This window comes from Nicrophorus vespilloides, unplaced genomic scaffold (genome assembly GCF_001412225.1).
Source record: "Nicrophorus vespilloides isolate i.1.1-1 unplaced genomic scaffold, Nicve_v1.0, whole genome shotgun sequence".
Taxonomy (NCBI): Eukaryota; Metazoa; Arthropoda; class Insecta; order Coleoptera; family Silphidae; genus Nicrophorus; species Nicrophorus vespilloides.
Window position 1 is genome coordinate 21,007 of NW_017096938.1, and position 12,899 is coordinate 33,905.

The 12,899-nt window shown below is 43.2% G+C and overlaps 2 protein-coding genes across 3 annotated transcripts; both read right to left on the minus strand.

Annotated features, from left to right (window-relative positions):
* Positions 1 to 837: 837 nt before the first annotated feature.
* LOC108558536 (mutS protein homolog 4-like) lies at positions 838 to 6,082 on the minus strand. Its single transcript, XM_017915472.1, has 12 exons — positions 6,007 to 6,082; positions 5,755 to 5,939; positions 5,548 to 5,712; positions 5,317 to 5,495; positions 4,908 to 5,256; positions 4,480 to 4,855; positions 4,172 to 4,421; positions 3,899 to 4,118; positions 3,625 to 3,840; positions 3,361 to 3,569; positions 3,118 to 3,301; positions 838 to 3,064 (listed from the first exon to the last, which is right to left on the minus strand). The coding sequence occupies exons 1-12, from the start codon at positions 6,080 to 6,082 to the stop codon at positions 1,244 to 1,246; spliced, it is 4,230 nt and encodes a 1,409-aa protein (XP_017770961.1). The 3' UTR covers positions 838 to 1,243.
* Positions 6,083 to 6,892: 810 nt separating this feature from the next.
* On the minus strand, positions 6,893 to 12,215 carry LOC108558539. 2 transcript variants are annotated; one of them, XM_017915481.1, is made up of 7 exons: positions 11,920 to 12,215; positions 11,255 to 11,749; positions 11,038 to 11,197; positions 7,648 to 10,986; positions 7,377 to 7,575; positions 7,052 to 7,316; positions 6,893 to 6,992 (listed from the first exon to the last, which is right to left on the minus strand). In XM_017915481.1, exons 2-7 carry the CDS (start codon positions 11,742 to 11,744, stop codon positions 6,922 to 6,924), a joined length of 4,524 nt encoding a protein of 1,507 aa, XP_017770970.1. In that variant the 5' UTR covers positions 11,745 to 11,749; positions 11,920 to 12,215; the 3' UTR covers positions 6,893 to 6,921. The 2 variants fall into 2 exon arrangements, with proteins under 2 accessions (XP_017770970.1, XP_017770969.1); XM_017915480.1 differs by having other exon boundaries at positions 11,880 to 12,215.
* Positions 12,216 to 12,899: the final 684 nt, after the last annotated feature.

A 12,899-nucleotide genomic window follows, 5' to 3' on the forward strand; every position in this document is an offset into this window, starting at 1 on the left:
ACTTTTGCTCCTATACATATACATATATATATATATATGCATGTATGTCTAGAAATATATGTATATATGGAAATGCAACACGAATTGTAACACTTTGTATATTTTAATTTAATTGATGAGAATGTGAGACGAAGAAAATCTTATTTATATTTTAATTGTGAATTGTGTAGATATACTATATATTTTTTTAGTAGGTAAAAACAGTATTTTTCAACAGAAAATAACAACAAAAAAAAAGAGAAGAAGAAAAAATGGAAGCAAGCAGAAGAATGTGCGCGAGAAGAAGAACGATTGTTGTTCGAGTGAATGAAGAGAGAGAGATTGGAACAATGTTTCGTTTTCTATGTGCCATTAATTTAATTTTGTTTTTCCTTTTGTAAAAGTGATTGATTTTTTCCAATTCAAGAAACCATCACCATCACCTCCTCCTCATTTCATCTCATCTCGTAATAGGCAGCTTTCCACAATGTTTATAATCGACAGATAAAAATAACAAAAATGATGTCTTGTTATTCTCATTTTTGATTATATCTATCCAAGTATTTTAAACAAACAACTTTGTGCTTAGTATTTTCCATGAAAACATTAACAGCAGATCGAAGAGATGTTATTAGCATTCAGCCAATTAAATGACACAAGTGAGAATGCGAAGGATGAGTGGATGATAGATGGAGGTGAGGTGAGTGAGCGAGTGAGGTCTCATTGAATGCGAACGATAAGTTTCTTTTCTGTTACTTAATTATTATTTTTTTTTATTATTATTATTTCTTTCCGTGTTATTATAACATTGTACTATTATATATTTCATCAAAAAAGGCCTAAAGAAGAAACAATAATTATTTGTATTTACTACTACTACTACTACTACTTACTACCACCATCAACACCGTACACACACACACCCCCAACCCCCTTCCCGCCCTCCATCCTCAATATAATAATATTATTTTTTGTACAATTATATATATATATATAAAAAAATATATGAATGTTCCGTGTTTTACGAGATGGGCACGCGAAATATTTGTACATACAGATTCCATCTATAGAGCATTTGTATTTAATAATGAGAAAGGAAAAATAATGATACTACTGGATGAATCGAACCAATAATAAATAAATAAAGAATGCACTTTTCTAAGAAAAGAAAAAAATACAACGAAAGCAACAACTCAACTTGATTTCCAACCCTCAAAAGATTTTCGAATCCCCCTTTAACGCCTCTAAATAATGTAAAATAGTTTCACTTATCTTGTAAATATTTCTGCATTATTCTGTTCATCTCGTCTTCGTTTCTCTTGTAGAAATCGGTTTTCCCATCTGACGACCGATGAGGACAGGACGAGGTGGTCGCGTTCTTATCGAATGTAGCCTTGAATTTCATGTAATCGAAATCGTCGCCGCGTCCACTTTTATCCGATCGCATCAATTCGTGGAAGATCGTCGAGTTCTTGTCGCTGAAGACGCTCACGTCGAACGAAGCGCCAAACTTGAGCGGCGTCTGAAATCGAGACTTGTTCGGGCGTTTCGGTTTCCTCTTGGAGGTGCTCGGAATGGCGACGGAACCGTTGGCCGTTCGAAACGCCGTCGCGATACTCTCGATCGCTCGAATCTGTTTCGCGTTCGGTCTGTTCGCGATTTCGTTTCCGTATGCCTCCACGTCACCGCTCTCCTTCAGCTCCATATCCTTCGCTCGGTATAAACTGTTGATCTCCTTCACGCTCAACTCGTGCACCGCCTTCTTCCGTAAACTACTTTGATAATCGTCGAAGGAGGAAAATTCCGCTCCTCCACCTACATCCTCGCAATCCGTATTCCGCGTAGACAATTCTTCGTTCAACGATGACGGTCGTGCTGGTTTAACTTTTTCGTGCTTTTCCACACTTATGCGTCCGTCCTCGTCTTGATAGGAGAAGTCGGCAAAGGCCGCAGGCTCCTCAAATATATTTGATAATGGTTTCATCATCATTTGATTGCTACCATCGGTTTCCAGATTCAATTTGAATCGTTTACCACCGCCAGCAATCAATGATGACGACGGCGACTCATAAATAACATTCCCCCCATCGATATTCCTCAATTCTGCATTTCCCAAATCTACAGAAAACGCGTCCAATTTTGGCAATGTGGAATTACATTTTCCTCCATTTTTTGAGTTGTTCGCAATCCATTCGTCATTCAAATTAATCGAATCGTTCACGTTGTCGTTCGCTTCGAATTCTGCATTAATATTTAATGACCAAATGCGTCTTTCCTCCTTCTGCCAACTTTGTTCGCAGTCGATCGGCACCGTATTTTGAAGGAAAATGCTGTCGTCGATATCCTCCTTTCGGTCAGAATCTTTTTCAATCTCGTTCATCTCCGTGCACTGACGCGAATCCATCGAAAGTTCGCAGATGATCCGTGAAATATCGGAGAGGATGTGCTTCGGGTTCTCGATGAAATCGTTCACCAATTTCGTGCAATCAAATGAGCGACCCTCTATATTTTCCCAGCCGCGACTTTGTTCATTCTGCACGACCTCCAACAACACATCGTCGACTTTTTCCGATTCCCCATTATCGATATTGCGGACACTCGAAATCGGAGTTGAAGTCCTGAAATTCTCTCCTCGCAGCAGATTCACGGCAAACTGAAGCTCATTCACCGATAATAAATCCGGTGATTTGGGTTTTTTTAAATCGCATGCATTATTATTATCTGGATGCGGCGATTCTGCTTCCACCTCTGCTGTAACGAAACTCTTTGAACTCTCGAATTCGAGCACGTACTTTTCGTTGATTTCCATTTCATTTTCATATTCTTCAACGTTTACGTGATCGTCGTCATCATCATCATCATCCTGCATATCGTTGTCTACTGCTTTCATTTCATTCCCTCCAGGTGCACGTATTTCATCCAATCGCATCGTGATTCCGAACTTCTCTAGATCAATCTGGTAGGCGGTTAGCTTATCGTGGAGCGCGGAAACGGTCAATTCTGATTTGCTCTTCATGATTTTCAGTTCCGATTCCAGATCGTATTTGAGGCGAGCCGGTGGTTCTATGGCGTACCGCATCTGCAGCTAAAGTTAAGTTTATATTTTTTTTATGTATCCATCACCGAATCAAGTCTCACATCTTTTGGTTTTTGCAGTTGCTCGAGGATAAGTTCGACGTCTTCGATGGTGTCTTCGTGCCAGCTGCATTTGGCCAAGTAAATGGCGTATTCCTTGAGGCAAGTAACTCCAGGGAGGACTCGGTGAGTGCACTTTAGATGTCTCCTGTTGGGACCTTCCACAACGGTGGCCTCCATCTGCCAACTATTAAACAATTTTACTCTCTTTCTTTTTGATTTCAGTTCGAATATGGAAATATATACCATTGCACGCCGTAGTATAGTTGCGACAATCTGGTGATGTCCGTGTAATGAGTGGTGAAGAAGATGAAAGCCGGTTGCGTGATGAATTTCTCGCAGATGGCAGCGGCCAGTGCTGTTCCATCCTTGATCGACGTGGAACGGCACAGTTCGTCGACGACTATCAACGAACTTTTGGTCATCGCAGTGAGGAAGTATTTGATCTCCTTCATCTTAAAGTACACGATTACAGATCTATAGAAATTCTAATTGCATAAACGAACGAACTTCCAGGGTGAATGCAGATGCACCGCAGTCCATGTTATCCTCCAAGTAAATCCTGGCGAAAATCCTGTCGGCAATGCGGAACGTCGCAGAGGAAGCGGGCACGAAACAACCGATCTGAGCCATCACCTGCAGCAGCACTATTTGCCTGATGAAAATCGACTTTCCCGAACCATTCGGGCCGGTGACTATGTGCATGTTGTGGTAAGGAGATGCGAACTAACGATGTTAGATGTTAAAAGAAAACTTTAAAATTAATATAGTTTACAGATATTACCGTATAGTTTGGCACCGGTTCGATGTCGGAGAGGTAATCGAGAAGTGGATGTCTTCCATCGTGAATCTCAAGGAAATCGAGAAACTTCGGCCTCACGTACTTCAAATCGCAGCTCGCCTTCGCCAGCGATTGAATCAGATCCAGTTTTGCCACCAGCTCGCACACTTTGTAGAAGATCGGCAGATTCTTTTGCGTCTCGAGCAGCAGATAGTAAATGATCCTGCAAACGCATGCATTCCTATACAATAATTTGTTCGCTGCTCGTATACTTACACGTTGCTCAATTTCAAGATTTCAACGGTGACGTCGTCCAGACGGGCCGTGTGCATCAGAATCTGCATCGTCTTCATCGTCATTTGCGTGTTCAACCTTTGCACCTGGATAAATTCCTTGGGCAGAATTGGCATTTTGGAAGCTCTCATCTCGCGCTTGTCGAGCGGCAGAACGATGTGATAACCCTTCTTGGTGTTTTCCACCAACTTCAAGTTGAGATTGTGCTCGCGCGCCAACTCTTGAACGTACTCTACGAACAAGAGTTAAAAAAAAAAGTTAAAATTAATAATAAAAATTGCGGTTGTTACCGTTCATGCTGTTCAGGCGTTTCGTATAATTTTCCCGCAGGATGTCCAAGAACTCGTTGACGCCGGCTTTGACGGCGAAGCACCTCTCCATGGTGCCGCGTTCACCGGACCTAGGCGACGCCTCGCAATGAATCAGTTCTGAGACCATTGTTTTCAATTTAGCCAATTCCTCGCATCCCAAACACTCCCTAACTTCGACGAAGAATTGCTGCGGCAAGTTTTCGAGTACCTCCAGCAGTGGTTCGAGCAATCTCAGCAGCGAATTCAACAACATTATGTAATTCAGCTGACGACCTGAGCAGTTGTTCGCCTGATCCGGAAGAATAGTTCCGAGCGTCAGAAGTTGATCCACGTTGGTCAACTTTTTCAAATGTTCCTGCAATTGAATTTCAATCATTATTATAATCCAAGAAAATTGAAGAGCTAACTTGTATTGCATAGATCTTGTCTGGATTACGGATCAGCTCTTCGACGCAATCCAGTCGCTCCTCGATGTCCTGCAGTGAGCACGGTGGTTGCAGCAACGTAGCGCGAAGAATTCTAGAGCCGATCTTCGTAACGCAATGGTTCAGTATTCCCCGGAGACTGGAGTATTTCGAGTCGGAGGATGGCAAGGCGCAAGCCACCAGTTCCAATTTATCGGCTGTGAAGACGTCGATGATCGCGTAACCCTCGGACTCTTGATACTCGACCTTCATCGATTCGCTTGCAAAGTACTTGTACAGTTTGCTTTCGATGTACGCGAACAAGGCGCTCGTCGCTGCCAGCGCGTAATATCTGAAAGATGCGAACGAACGAAAGTTAGATATTTATACGTACAATCGTTTCATTAACTACTTGTGCTGCAGAATCAGGAAGATGGAGTTCCAAGCGGGCGCGCAAACTTTCTTCACGTATTCAATACCGTTCGCTTTGTTAAAGCATTGCCTTGTGATAGCCGTGATCTTTAAACCTTGGAACTGCTGCTTCAACTTCGCAGTCAATCGACTCTGCACCATAGTCAATGGTATAACAATCTGCAGAGGCATAGAAAATGTTCGAACAACTTTAAACTATTATTAATAATACCTCGTTCGGTCCCATAATGTTGATCTTCGTCAAAACGTTTACGTAACTGGATGTATCCGAAATTTGCGATAGCACCAATGATGATTCGGCGATGTTCAAGCAGGCTATTCCCACTTCGCACGAGGCCTCCCCGCGTCCCTCGGTAATTGCTAAAACATCAAAAGTCTATCATATTCATATTTGCTCGAATTACACATTACCAAGCACGATCTTTCCATCAGCAGATGAGTAATTCGATCTTGTCGAAGCAGATCCATTCAAACTTGTCTTCGTGTTATTGTTGTTGTTCTTCCACGCCAGATCAGAGCTGGCGCTGGAAGTTGAATCGAAAACGTTGCCATGGCGTTTAGTCCTCTTCTGTTCGGAGGATAGTCCTTCTTGCACGGTCAATACTGGAGATCATCAGAGATCAACTGTTAACAGATTTCATCAGAAACAGAGCAGTAACAGTTTTCTTACGGTTCAGGGTTTTTCCTCTTTGATTTTTCTTCGATTTCACCATCCAATTTCGAAAAAATCCGTCGTTGACGTTCATTGTTTCAAATTGAAAAACAACTGCCGTCAACAAAACAGTACAATTACCAATTCTTTTACAAATAAACGAATGTTATTATTTAAATAGATTAATAAAATATTCGATTCGATTTCTCACCGTTCTCAACTAAAAACGTGCAGCAACAGGTTCTCGTGACGCACATTTGAATTCAAAATTGAAGCGTCAGGTGCAAAAAAAAACAACAAAACAAAAACACGTTTAGTTTAGTAGTGCCAACATCTATATTCAAAATCCAATTGCAGTTTAGCCAAATTTCGATGGGGAAAAAAATCAGAACGACGGATCGTTTTAAACGAATTACTTTATTACTTTGTTCTCTCTGTTTGTATAAATAAATCTTTTTAAAACTTATTCCTTATAACATAATATCTGATGATACACAGTTTCAACACTTAGGGTTTTTTCTCTTTTTTTTTTAATTCTTATTTTCTCCTCTGAAAAATAATAAACTTAATATATATATATAAAGTGAAGAAGAAGAAAAAAAAAACGAAATGAACATATTCATGTACACAAAACAACATATCATACATAGTGACAACTTAAAAATGATTTCTATTTTTGTTTCTCGCACTGGAAAACGCTTTTGCATCTCTCTTTCATTATATACAAATGTACACAAAAAGAAAACATTGATGCACTCTCTATTTCTCTATGATTTCTTGAAACGAAACATAATAATTCGAGGTAATCCTCTCTCTCGCTCGCTTTACATATTGACTAAAATATAATTTGATTATGTACGAAAGTAAAAAAAAAGGGTTGTCAATCACTTAAAAAAAATAATAATAAGAAATAATATTCATAATCATCATAGTTTAACCGTGATGGGACGAGGAGAGTCCCGGCGGCTGCACCTGCTGTGGAAGTGGCTTAATACTGTGATTAACTGCAAAAACAATAATAATTATATGAATGTCGTTTGATTGATAAGAGTATGCAACTTACGTTGTTTGGGTGGTTGCCTGAGGAGAGGCGACGACAACGTGGGTGGGTAGTTTTGGGGCTGCAGCGCCTCGGGCATCGGTGGCGGCTGCTGGCTGTTGAAGATGAGGCCCATCGGCGGCAGTACAGAGAAATTGGGCGTGGGTTTGATGCGTGGCGGAAAGAGATGTGGCGGCGGTGAGCCGGGTGGCGGTGAGGGCGGAGGCAACGGTAGACCGTCCTCATCCTCTTCGTCCGATTCGCGTTTTCGTTTCCTCACGATTTGCACCTAAAACAAACAAACAGATAGTAGATATTATTGTTCTTGGAAATTATCTAATGTTATTACTTTGATTTTCTTCTTTGGATGTCTAATTTTGGGTTTCTTTGTTTTCGTGAAACGTTTCTCCTTGGATCTTTCGACGATCGGTGGCGGTGACGAGAGCTCCTCTCCGCCGGACGGGGACGTTCCCTCGCCGGGGATGATGCCGTCCGCAAACTTGACGCCCTTCTTCGGCCTCTCCGAATACTCCTCAGTCTCTTTTCCTCTGAAAATATCGTATAGTTTAATTGGAATTACCGTTGGTGAATGAGTGAGTGAATGAGCACACGGTACAAACCTGATTAGGATCCCTTTGCCGGTTGTTTTGCTACTGGAGGCTAGCAACGACGAGACAGGTGGCCACTGCATCTGCGGCTCTTCCTCGTCATCGTTCAACGTTACCGGGGTCTCAATGGATAGCGCTTTCTTGATCATTTCCTCCGTCTTCTGCTTTATCTTAAGCTGCTTCCGTTTTTCTCGTTCTATTCTCTTGCGCTCCTTCTCCTTTCTGCGTTTCTCCCTTTCGAGTCGTCGCTTTTCCCGTTCTGCCTTCCTCTCTGCAATCTTCAGCTGCATGAGATCTTCAGCAGATTGTTTGTGTTGTAGGATCGGTGGCGGCAGAGATAACGGTGCTGTTGCTGCTGCTGCTGCTACGGTTGCTAGCAAAGTCTCCCTCGGCGTCTCCACAGGAAGCGGCAGTTCAGTTGTCGTGGTCGTCGTCGGCACTATCTGCAGCATATTGCCCACCTGCACGATCCGCTGCGCCGTTTTTACCCCTTCCTTGGGTTGCTGCTGCTGCTGCTGCTGGTGGTGGTGATGATGAAGATGATGATGTTGCTTATGCATCGGAGGCAACGAATTGTCGGTGGGCACCACCTGCAGCACGTTTCCGACCTGCACGACTTTGGTGGTGGGATCCGGATGATTCTTCGATGTCATGTATCGCAAATTTTGATGTTCGTACGCCTTCTGCTCGTAATCAACGTTATTGAACTGATCATTATAACAATAATTGTACGAATTGTACGATTCGTAGTGTTGTGCTTGCTGTTGGCGCGACGCGTATGTGGTGATGATGGGTTTGTGCTCGTCCTTGTCGTCGATTCCGAGCACTTGGTTGATGCGATCGTCAAGGGGAATGCGTTTCGGGGAGCCAGAGCCGATTATTCCCGATTCCGTCTTCACTGGTTCGTAGTACTGCTGCTCCATGTAGGGCTGCTCCTGGTTCTGCAGGAGTTGCTCGTCACTGATGGTGGAATCCGCTAGACTCCTCTTGAATCCGTCCAGCGGTGAATTGACCGGCGACGATTTTGAGACTGGCTCGTACTGATCCATTCCGGCCAACCGTTGCAACGTTTGCTGAATCGTCTCCGTTTTAGACGGTTCTTTGCTGCTCGAACGCGAATACCTGCGACGATACGATGGAGGCGATGAATCGCGACGCGATCTGGAAGGTGGAGAGTGTCGTCTCCGTGGAGGCGAATGTTTTCTTCTCGGCGACAAATCTCTACGTTTCCTTGAAGACGGAGGGGAGTAGCGACTGGGCGAGGAGTAACGTCCTCGCTTGCTACCGCGCACTGGCGAATGCGCTCTCCTCTTCGGAGAGTATTCCCGTCTCCTTGGTGAATGCTCTCTGCGCGACACCGGAGAGTGTCTACGATGCGGCGAGTGCTCCTTCTTCTTGATGCAGTCGCTCCGTTTCGGTGGTGCTTTTGAAGCTTTCTCTCTTTCCTCTACCACTCTGCATGGAGACGCCGAAACTTTTCGACGTTTAGGCGATGACTCTTTCTCCTCCATTTCTGCGTCGTCCTCTTCCGCCTCCTCTTCGTCTTCCGATTCCTTAAATACGGAGCGATCCAATATGTTCGTTTTGCGATTCAAAACGATCGAGGTTAAGGGTTTTCTATTATCTAAATCGATGCCGGTCGTATCGATGCTGCTGATGTTGGTGGATGTGACCGAAGGAGGCGAACCTACAGGAACGGCTGCGTTTTCAGCGCTGCTCTCCGATGAACTGTCGCTCACATCAGAACTGTTATTGCTGGAGCTGACGATGCGCTCCTCCACCGCGACAGCTTTCATGAACTGCTCGTACTCATCCTCCAACAAATCCTCTTTACCTTTCGCGATTTCTTCGGACACGACCTTCAACGGGTTGTCTCCCCATCTCGTAGTCTTTAACTTCTTATTGATGTAACTGGCGTTGCTTTTGGTGACGACCCCCCTGAATTCATCTTTGCTATCGTCCAATTGATTTAGTATTCTGCGTCCCATCTCAGCGATCTTTTGCTTCTCGATCTCCAACTTTTTACGCTCCTCGTCCAAAGTCCTGCGTTCCTTTTCCAACGCTTCGTACTCGAGATCGGCTGCTCTGGCCTTTGGTTTCTCCCACGCCTCGTCCATGAACAAACCGCTCCTCTTCGTTTCAATATCCTCGAACAGATTGAACTTTTTCTGCAACGGTTTGCTTCTGCTCAGGTTAATGTTCAACGGCATCTCCAGACTACGCTCGCTGACGTCCTTCGTTCTCGGAATGCACTCGTACCGCGGTGGCGGGAAGATCTTATCCTCCTCGTCGCTCTCCCAGCAGTTGTTCGCTTTATTGCTTTGCGCCATTATTTCCGTTTCCCCTTCGCCTTCGCTCTCCCAGTGCGATCGATATTCATCCGTGTTCGGTTCATCGCCGTTCGAATTTTCTTTAACCTGCTCCGTCTTACTGGATTCTACCTCGTGTATCTGCTCTTTGCCATCACCGACGAGTGGCAACGAAATCTCCTCTTCCTCCTCCTCCTTGCAGAGTTCACTCGTACTGCTCGACACCAGCTTCTCTGACGATGACGTATTCTTGTCGGGCGGAAGCGCAATCGTATCAATAAAGTTATTGACAAGAATTTCAGTCTTAAATTTATCGGTTTCCTCGCTCTCCGCATTGGCGAAATGATGCACGCCCTCTTTGGTCTTAAAACTATCCACGTCCTCTTTGTATTTCGAATTGTAAAAATTCATAATCTCCGGTCGAGTTTCTTCGTGTTTACTCTTGACGTGCTCCTGAATATAACTGTCCTGATAATCATGACGATGATGATAGTGCATTTCGTAGGGATCGTTTGCAGCAGCTGCAGTTTCCATTTTAACTTCATCCAAATTTCTAAAACTCTCCCCTTCATACCTTTTACCGATTTCTTCAAACTTATGTTGCTTATAATGCCTATGGCGTTCTTCTGATTTTGATTTGCTTCTGTTGCTGAATTGCTTAAAATCCTCGTCCCTCCTGGAGCTGCTCTCCATTTCGTTTTTGACATGCACCAAATTGGGGAGAACATCCTTACTGTACCAGTGTCGATGTTGATGATGATGATGTTGATGATGCGACTCTTTCGCATCTCCCAATCTCTTCATGAAACTCTTAATCGATTCCCGTTGCCGTTTGGGCATCATCTCCTGCACCTGTTTGACCGTGCAGAACACAGGTTGCGGCATGTGCCTGAGGTTCACGCTGTACGGCACCCTGGGTGCGGTTAACGTGAAGCGCACGTATTGCAACGGTATCGAGAGCTTCTTTTTCCCGGACACCCGTCTATACTTGAACTGTCTCAAAGTCATATTGGGAACCTCAAAATTGGACGTCTTAACGAAACTACAAAATAAAATAAATCAAACCAAAAGAATCGATTTTCAACCGACTTACTCTTTCGTGCACATTTCTGAGAGTTCGTTCATCTTCCGAATTTCCGATAAGCAACACTTGCCATCCCTGAAGTCATCCCAGCAAATAGGATACCTGTTAGAGTTTTTCCTCTCTCTAGGCTGTGATCTGCCATGATATTTATGCATTTTCTCCCTTTTCGCTAAAACATATCAATAATAAATTGCTGGAAAGTGTTTAAAAACCAATTGGAGCATACCTCTCCTGTGTTTCATCTGAGAATGGGATATTGGGTGTCTTTGCACCTGCACAGGTGCTTCTAATTTATCATCTTGCTGCTTCCTCAGATCGTCCCCAATTTGATAGATGGTGTTCTTTGTCTTTAGCTCAAATCTATCATCAAAGATCAACGGTTTCCTCAACACATTATTCTCCTCCACTGTCAAAACTTGCTCATCATCGAATTTCTCCTCTTTGATTTCCAGCACTTTCTTAACTACAGGTTTCTTGATGGCAACAGGTGATGATAACTTCTGTGAACTGAATGCCTGCAACCGTTTCTTCGCCCGTTCTTTACTAAGCAATGTTGGCTTAGGTATGATGGTGAGGAAGTCATCAGTGGCCTGCGGTGATTCTGATCCGTCCCTCTTACTGCCGTCATCATGCATTAGCTGGGAATTGCTCAGCAGTGTGTTTGGCTTGAAGGCCAGCACAAACTTCTTCGGCTTTGGATCAGTAGGTACTTCCATGGCAACTGAAACAGCAAACCTTTTAGCTGATTCTAACCTAGAAACGGAATCTTGCGACGATCTCGCTTGGCGTTGGTCTACTCTGATAAATTGTTTTAATAGGGAAAAAAAAAAAGAAGAAAGACGTATAATAACCGTGCATAGGAATCGAGTTACTGCTGAAATCTGTCCGTACTTTTCGTTTGTTATTGTTGTGTTCGGGGGGATGGTGATTGCTTTTTTGGGGCTGATTCCAAAATTACAGGGGGGGCTTTGTGCGCTCGAGCACTCAGAGCATCTTCTACGCTTGCAGCCGGTCTCACTTTGGAGCCGCGGCTGACGCACCGCCACGACCACCCGTTCTGCTGTCCGTTCCACACAAAAATTAATTCATTAAAACATTCCAACCAAATATAACACTATGCATTATATACACACACACAGATATATCCCATTGTCAATTTGCACAACAATCACTACGATCAATCAAAACAGTGGAAACTAAAATTGAGTGGTTGGCAAAACTTACTTATTTAGTATTTAACTGTAATACCAACACAAAAGCAGCAAACAACAAAAACAACCGATGGAAAAAAAATATTAACAGTGACTGGCAAAAAGGCATAAAGGGGCCGACAGGACGCTGCCAAGAGTTACCAAGTGTAGTGAAGGCGACCTTCCTAATTAAAATCTTAAAATATAATTATAGAGTAGGGTCGCCTGTATCAAGAAAATCTGATACGAAACGTCGTTGGTTCGATTCCCAAAAAATCAACAAAAATTTGTGGTGTAACAGCAGAAATATAAAAAAATAGATATTAAGAATAGTTTGAATGAAAAATAAAACTACGGTCGCTGAAATTAGATGAACGAAAATGTGATGTGATTTGATAACACATTAGTTGCATTTAATGTTGCATACCGTAGAACGGTAAACAAACAAGTGAAAATTGCACAAGATACGCAGCTAAGTGAACTCATTGGAAAGGTGAAAAAAATGCGAAAAAAAAACATTCTACAGCTCATAGCAGGCGACTCGGCGGCAGTACGAAGATGCCTATAGGCTTGTTGGAAAGGTGTGATATTCAGCTTTCATACGAGTGGTTGATGATGTAATTATCTTAAGGGGTTGTCGAGAAATTTACGAAAGACTGAAAAGACTGAAAAAGATAATTA